General features: G+C 43.9%; 1 protein-coding gene across 1 annotated transcript; it reads right to left on the reverse strand.

The window, feature by feature from the left end:
- Positions 1-1,808: 1,808 nt before the first annotated feature.
- On the reverse strand, positions 1,809-7,731 carry LOC106808314. The gene is made up of 4 exons (XM_014810975.1): positions 7,668-7,731; positions 3,604-3,799; positions 2,812-3,464; positions 1,809-2,528 (listed from the first exon to the last, which is right to left on the reverse strand). The coding sequence occupies exons 2-4, from the start codon at positions 3,764-3,766 to the stop codon at positions 2,238-2,240; spliced, it is 1,107 nt and encodes a 368-aa protein (XP_014666461.1). The 5' UTR covers positions 3,767-3,799; positions 7,668-7,731; the 3' UTR covers positions 1,809-2,237.
- Between the last annotated feature and the right edge of the window lie 649 nt (positions 7,732-8,380).

An 8,380-nucleotide genomic window follows, 5' to 3' on the forward strand; every position in this document is an offset into this window, starting at 1 on the left:
ATATAAATCTTTGCTAGGAAAACGACTCTTCATTTGAAATGCATAATCTTTGCAAAACACGATTGCTCTCGGGAGATATTGCGCATGCGCGCGCACCGTGTTAGGCGTGCAGTGCCGTCTGAGGAAATCTTCAGGAGATGGGAGACTGAGGAAAGGCAGCAGGGATGATAGCTGGGGGCGGTAGAAGAAAGAGGCTGAGCGAGGGACAGAGGAGGCAAGGGGAAGGACGCGAGGGCATAAAGTAGGTGTTTTGTACCCTACATGCTAAGGCGTTCTCCTAATTATAAACACAGGTCTACTGGTCAAAGTTTATTATGGAAATATATGCTGAAATATCCCCTAACCATTTCAAATGCATATTCATCACAAAATATAACTCCTCTGGTGAGATATTGCGCACGCGCTAACACACTAACGTAGCCAGATTGTGTACTGGCTGGTATACGCAGCCGGGACCTTACATGCAAGGTCTTCCTCCTATTTCTTAAATTATGTCTACTGGTGGAATGATATCAAATAAATCTATGCTAGGAAAACTCCTCTTCATTTTATATGAATAATCTTTGCAAAATACGATTTCCCTCGGGAAATATTGCGCATGCGCGCGCATCGTGTTAGGCCGTCTGAGGAAAACTTCATAATCTAGCGTGGTGAGGGGAAGAGGGGATGGAAGACTGGAGAAAGGCGGTAGGGAAGATAGCTGAGGCGGTAGAAGAAGGAGCCTGAGCGAGGGACAGGGGAGGCAAGGGCATAAAGTAGGTGTTTTGTACCCTACATGCTAGAGCGCTCTCCTAATTATAATTGGTGAATGACGTGGGTATGTCGCGTGCTAGAAAATTACACCCTTTCCTACTTGATCTTTTAGCATTTACCGATAGTGGCTTCTCATTGAAATTGCAGCGTATCCAATCCTTCTAATACTAGTTATCTATAATAGTTTCTATAATAGCTGCCGTCTTACTCGAACTTACTCTAACTTATCCATCGTTTTGATCCCGCCACATGGATTCTGGCAGAGAATATATATTCCACGAGTTTACCATTATCTGACCGAATTATTCTGCCACACCTGCAGCCTGGATCTGTCTTTGGACAGTTTCAGCGGAATGCTCCTAGTCACTAGCGGATTAAGGGCGGGGCAACAGGGGCACGTGCCCCGGGCCCCCCACATTTAGAGTATCCTAAAATTTACAAATCTGTCGTAATTGTGATCCACAAAATTCTTAGCATGTAACGTTGAAGTGATGCGTTACCCATGCTGTTTCTCTGACTGAATTTTGCTGTTCAGCTGAAGGACACTTTCCCTAATACCGAAATTGCTCTGAGAATCTATCTTTCATTGATGGTCATGAATTGTAGCGGTGAAAGGTCATTTTCAAAACTCAAGTTGATTAAAAATCACATGAGAACCACGATGAGCCAACAGAGGCTGGTAAACCTCAGTATTCTCGCTATCGAAAGTGACATTTTAAATTCGTTGAAACACGATGAAATACTCTCTGAATTTGCAAGCATGAAAGTGCAGAAAAAATACAGACTATAGGGCCCCACACAATTGCGTGCCCCAGGCCCCCCACACGCTTAAGCCGGCCCTGCTCCTAGTAATTCCAGTTACCTATTAAGTTATTCCTGTCATCCTTGTGAAAAATGACTACACTTGATGTTTCCCTGTTAGAAACGTGAATAGACCACGTCTCACTCTCCTCTGTTCCGGAGAAAATGTAAACATACTCAGTAGGCACATACATATGTATTCTCTTTCCATGGTTTATTTAAATACGAACGCCCAGACATGAAATATAGGTAGATTTTTCAGATAAACCAAAAATGAACGTATTTAAAATACAATTTTATTACAGCCGTGTGGTCACAGATGAAATTCCTACTATTCGTGCAGCAGCAACGTATGTGGTCCGAGTTAAGACGGTTTACATAAATTACACATCTGTTAGATTGATGGCTTGTATTCTGCAGATTATTCATGTACTGATATCAAAAACTACAATTTATTACAACCATGGCCACTTGATGTGACAATGGGATCACACCTGATAATTTACAACAGCTCTTAGCTATAATCTTTGACCGATATTAGAAGTCCTCGAGTATTTGAGGATATAAACGTCAATATTCAGAACATCAATGATGGTGCATAGTCTTTATAATGACATGTCTACTGTAATGACTCTATTGTCCACAATTCAACATTTCTCTTTAAACTAGAACTGCAGCTGACATTATTTTAACTGCTCGTCATTGTAAATGTTGTCACCATCATCGTCATCCTCCCAGTCGTTGAGCAAAGGTCCATATTTATCCTCGTTAGCAAGCATCGAACGAAAGACTCGGTAGTCCCGCAGCGAGAACAGGCCACGGCAAACGCTGCGCAGAAAGTTAGAGTCCGATGCATCAATGATGCTCCTCAGCGATGCGTTGTCGGTTCTCATGCGCCGCTTCGGATCCGGAACCTTGAAGAAGCCGGCTCTCAGGCAGAATTCATGTCTACACTGTATGTGATCTATGGAGTGCTGCAAGATAAAGTATATGTTAAATATGCACGCTAAGCCTAGGGCTGGTGTGCTGTACAGGCTGTTCGCTACATGAATTTTTACAAGCATCTTCATGCATGCATATATAATTGTTTTTGCTGATCTTACCAGATAATGCCATTGGGTGTATTCTAGCAGGTACCTGGTTTACGGGCTATAGGAATAACCACATCACATGTGATGTCACATGACATGCATAAACATTTACAGTAACATACAATGACAACTTCTAGTATGAATTTCCTGCTGTAGAAACACATACCTTCATGAGATTGGACTTGACAATCGAAGTCTGCGAAAGACCCATGCAGAATAAAACATAGTGTAGCTTCTCCTCTAACTGCTCCCAGGGGTCGCTGAGAATACTTGGGTTTGCGACACACATCTTGTTGACATCACTGCGTGTGAATGCTGTAAGCAGCTGCTTCACTCTACCTACCAGCGCTCTCTGAGATGCCTCTAGCAGGAGCGGATTCTCAGACAACAGATGCTGGATGTCTCCATCGACAAATCCAAGGGCTCGCAGATTCTGCATAGCGCGCACAAGAGTTACTAGCGACATCTTTAATACATAGGGGGCGCTACTGAGGATGTTCAGAATCTGTCGACTGCTGAAACTGTGATTGGAGAGCATCTCAATACAGGTCTGCCACTGGCTGGAAGCACAGTTCATCAGCTGTGGATTGTGAGTCACCAATGCTATGACCTCTGCCTCCGTAACGCCAAATGTCATAAGACACTTTACGGCAAATGTAGTCTTTCTACGGTTCTGTACGTGCATTTGGTGTCCAACTAGTTTCTCAACGACTTGTGTAATGGCACAATCAGAGACAGCCGAAACTGGTGCACAGTGCTCTGTCACATCAGGAGTAGAATATCTTTCACTCACTTCCGCATGTTTCTGCTCTGCTGCATCTGTTATAAGTAAAAACACATACAGGTTCAACCAAATATTTTGTTAATTTAATCAAGATTCACGATGTATTAACTATTAGTATTAAGTCTCGATTGGCGCGCGTACACCGCAAACAAAACATGCTCTGGAATAACCTACCTGGTTGTCTTGTATGGTGTGCATAGTTAGACAGCTGCAAACAGGGTGATAGCTTGACGCAGCATGCTGTCAAGTTCTGTAATGACCTCTGCTTGGGCCCAAAGCTACAACGAGAGTTTAGCATGTGCAGCCAGCTGTACACTTGTCTAGGAGATGTCCTCATTGTCGCTAATTATGCAGCACCTCAGCTACACCACTGAATCGAAAATAAAAACAACGGCAATAAAACAGGTAGCTCTACCGCCCGGTGTAGTCCCTTCACTCCCGCTACAGGGCCTTCCACATACGCGATCTCTACGCCTGTGATATTTTATAGGCTGAAGTTGCTACGTTGACCTTGGTTTGTTTTTTGACATACCAAATGTCTGGCTGAACGTCTAATTCAAGAGCGAGTTAGCGACACCCTTGGCTGATGTAATCAACGCATCTCTTCTGCAAGGTTGTGTACCTCAAGCTTGGAAACAGGCGATCGTATTGCCCTGTACCAAAGGTGTACTCTCCTTCAATTGATGAGCTAAGGCAAATCTCTCTAAGCTGCACTTTCGCTAAAATAGCAGAGAACCCCGTCTACACGTGGATCATGGATGACATCCAGCATAAAATTGAGGCAACAATGCGTCCGATACAAAGGGTTTACCTCCAAGTACCAGTGGTTAACATGTGGTGTTCCCCAGGGCCCAAAGCTGGACCCGCTACTGTTTTTGGTCATGATCAACGATGCTGCTGAAGGACTATTAGTTCAGAAATGGAAATACGACGTCGACGATATGACACTACTGGAGACGCATCTAACCAGTGCTGGGCCTTTTCAAATAAAATAAAACTTAACCCTGCAAAATGCAAAGTTATATGCAGGTGTACTTTGGTAGAAATAGACTTCAAGATGCTGAACCTTTTTTAGAACACTTTCAATTGGAAAATTTGACAACTTTAAAGATCCTGGGTGTATTTTTCCAGCACGATCTTAAATGGGCCATACACGTTCAAGATTTGGTGGCTAGAGCCAGTAAAAGAATGTTCATGCTTCGTATACTAAAAAAATCTAGGCTTAGCTGTGAAGATCTCGTACAAATTTACTGTGGTTACATCAGACCGATTCTGGAATATGCTGCACCCGTCTGGCACCCGGGCCTTACCAAAGGGCTCTGCCACGTCTAATTGTAATCTGTTCAAGCTAGAGCAGCAGTGAAAAATAATAATAGGTTATAATAATTGAATACGGTACGACATGTACACCATGAGGTACTATCCTCAGGTTCCAGAATCCAAAGACTTGCGTTTCGTCACGAGCAGCTTTGCCAAAATGTTGCTTATCAGCCTCAAATGTTCGTAAACGATTACAGGATATTTTGCCCTCCTTCCAGCAATAAATGGTGTCTAACCGCCGCACCGCGCATAACCCGCGAATTTCTAGAAACACCGAGCTTAGCTAAGTCCGTCGTACCAGCCGGCTACATCAAGTCGCCTGTTCTGTACAATGTGCAGGCGATGATTAAGCAAATGTTAAACCAGGCCACCGGTGAATTTTTTAGCCACATTAGCATGCAAATAGATTAGTCTTTTTGGGCTTGGCGCCCGCTTTACTAAAGCATTTTGGTGCTCTTTGAAATAACTGCTGCTGGGCAAACTGTTCGTTATGTGATATGTTTGATTCTATCATTGTGTTGCATTTTAATGTGTAACTGATCGTTTGGACCCAAAGGATCACCGTTATTGTTTTAATTTAGTCAGATCTTCTAACAGCGGTTTTTAGTTGTATGATATAAATTTGTAGCGAAACCAACATTTGAAAGCTGATATCTATGTCTGTACCATGGCGCTATATATTGATTGATAATATCATGCAATTTCAGTTTTACTACTGCCTGCATGATCATCGTTGTTTGGCAAAATTTATTTAATTTGGTAACGTTGTTAACAACTAGGTTTTGGCCCAATAAACTATTATCTATCTATCCGCCTCTATGCTTGACCACGCTGCCGTCTAAGGCAGAGGACAGTGCTCCCGGACCTGGTGATTGGGGCGGATAAAAATAGAATGTCGGGTGATGTCATTTCGTTTTCCAATTTTGCGCACACAACAGCGGCCGCTGTATTGACCGGCGTAGGAGAAGCTTACTATCATATCGGCGAGAACGATTTGGAAGTTAACACTTTCTATAAATTCTAGCTTATTATAAGACACGTCCGTCTTAGCTATGATGCCCTGCTGAGTCTTCAAATAATTATTGAAGAGCAATTAGCCTAATTAATTAGCAAATATGTCGCGCCGGTACTGCTCATGACTCCCAAGGTGCATAGGCGTAAATCGCAACTAATCGACAACCGAACGTCACGAACTTCTAATTTTCATCGCTCCATCAGCAAAGTCGGAGGCACATTCCTCGATCTGTTTTTAGAGCGGGCATCGTGTTTTTTCTGGTAGGACGCTGACGCGATAGACCTATCTTCTTTTTGTTTTTGGAATGTTTTAGTGGCAATGGTAGCTCAAGAAACGGTATTGCATAGGTTAGAATACGTCTTCAACTTCTTGCCCACAATTCGCTTGTAGTTGGGCTTCGGTCCAACCATGCGTACACAGGTAGCGTCAGGCATGTAATCGCCTCAAACGAAATCTATAACTCTGGCTTGCTCGGGCGGTAACTGGGCGCGGCTACTGGCGCCTACTTATTCTTTCGAGTTATGGCCGTTTTTCTGAGCATTATTGGACTGCAAAACAACCAGACAGCCGCCACTGTCGCCCATGGTTCAGTGTAACTAAAATCGGCCAGATGGACCTGATTTCCACAGTGCGTAGGCCAAATGCTCAACGGCAAGTACATATCTTCGCATGATAAATTATTAAAGTTGTTGTAGATTGACGATTCCTGGTTTGCATGTTTTTAAATATTTTATATATACGAGTATATGATGCTTTCTTTACTGCTCGCGCCAACGCAAGTAGGCAACGCTATGGTATGTTATGCGTTTCGGGTTTGCGCGCGTGGCCGTTCGAAATCATGCGCATTGCAAACATGGCGTTGCGTTAGTTTGAAATTTCGGTTTGGGCGTCTTTTGAAATCGTGTACAGTTGTGTCACAGCAAAAGCTGAGGGTATCTAGTTTTAATAAACAACGGCTGGAATAACTAATAAGGTGAAGGTTATATTTGAGTACAAAACAAGGCAGAAATGCTTAAGATGGTCCATTTATTTGAAGATATAAGCGTAAATTGTTCGGTAGTCATTTTGTAGGCAGCTACAAAGATTTTTCAATGGATGGATGTCAGGCGGTGTAATTGCGTTAGTCACAAACAGCCTGGTCCGGGGTTTAACGTGCATGTAGGCCTATGCATGATATTCATATGTGGGATTGTCATTTTATTTATGGGATGTCTTTTGCTTCCAGGGATTTATTAATTCTAATAGAACAGAAATGCCACACTCAACACCATACATGTAACTTGCGGCAAGGGGCAGATTATATTATGTATTGATTCATGTTTAACCCTTTGGCGCGGTCTGACGTCATGCGTTCGCACGCCACAATATTTCGAAACGAATTGTTTTGCCTACTTGTGAGTAATAAATGCATAAATACATGGTGTAAAGTTGTGGAAAGTGTTCAAAAAGATAGGTGAGATGTCCACGTAGATAGATAAGTCATTAAGTGTTAAAAAGCCCGATCATTTAGCGTTTTGTAAAGCGATTTTTCGTGGGAACTTTGGGAACTGTTGCAGCGAAATCGAGCTGAAAATGTTCTATAGCCCTGTGGCAGTCAATGTACGCGTGCTATAGTACTAGAGCTAGTTCCGGCAGTAACCTGGTGGACATAGACCCTATGAGTATGAGTATGAGCGTTACTACTAGTACTAGGCCTACTAGAGCTAAGTAATGACTAATGTGGCGGTGGCACCGGTCACCACGGCCACGGGCACGGGCACGGTTCCCAGCGAGGTAATTGTGAGGGAGCTCACTGGGAACCACAGGCAGGGTATGGGTAAATGTTCTGTGTTTGCGATTGTATAATTATTTGTGATGTCTGCTGTCTATTAGTGTGGGTTTTCGTGGTGTTTTGCCTGCTCACCAATTGATAAATAGACGAGTCACTACATGGGGGCAGCCATGTTGGGTGAATTAGTCCCCCCTCTAGCGGCGGAATAAATCATAAATAAATAAATAATAAATAATAGCGGCTGGAAAATAAACAGCTGGCACTCAGAGACTGGAGTGAAGTTTATTTAATAGATCTCTATGGAGTAAAACCATAGATATCATAATTATTATAACAGATGCCTAGGAGGTAAACATCAAGTTTAGCGTCGTAAATTAACTTGCAAACGCCACCGCCAGATGGCGCTACGCGGTCTATCGGCGTTTCGGGCGTATCAGTGGAACATCGTCAGCATTCTCGTAATTCTGGTACAGGGTAGCGAAGGAGCAGTGTAGGGAGGGGGAGTGAGAAGGTGGTGGAGGAGGGTGAGAAGCTGGTGGAAAAGGAGGAAGGGGAGAATGGAGCTGGTGGAGGAGGAGGGGGAGAAGGGAGAAGCTGGTGGAAAAAGAGGAGAGGAAGAACCTGGTGGATAATGGGGAAGGGGAGAAGGAGGGGGAGAATGGAGCTGGTAGAGGAGGAGGGGGAGAAGGGAGAAGGTGGTGGAGGAGGGAGACAAGCTGGTGGAGAAGGAGGAGGGGGAGAAGGAGGGGGAGAATGGAGCTGGTAGAGGAGGAGGGGGAGAAGGGAGAAGGTGGTGGAGGAGGGAGACAAGCTGGTGGAGAAGGAGGAGGGGGAGAAGGAGGGGG

The sequence above is a fragment of the Priapulus caudatus genome, unplaced genomic scaffold (assembly GCF_000485595.1).
Source record: "Priapulus caudatus unplaced genomic scaffold, Priapulus_caudatus-5.0.1 Scaffold268, whole genome shotgun sequence".
Taxonomy (NCBI): Eukaryota; Metazoa; Priapulida; class Priapulimorpha; order Priapulimorphida; family Priapulidae; genus Priapulus; species Priapulus caudatus.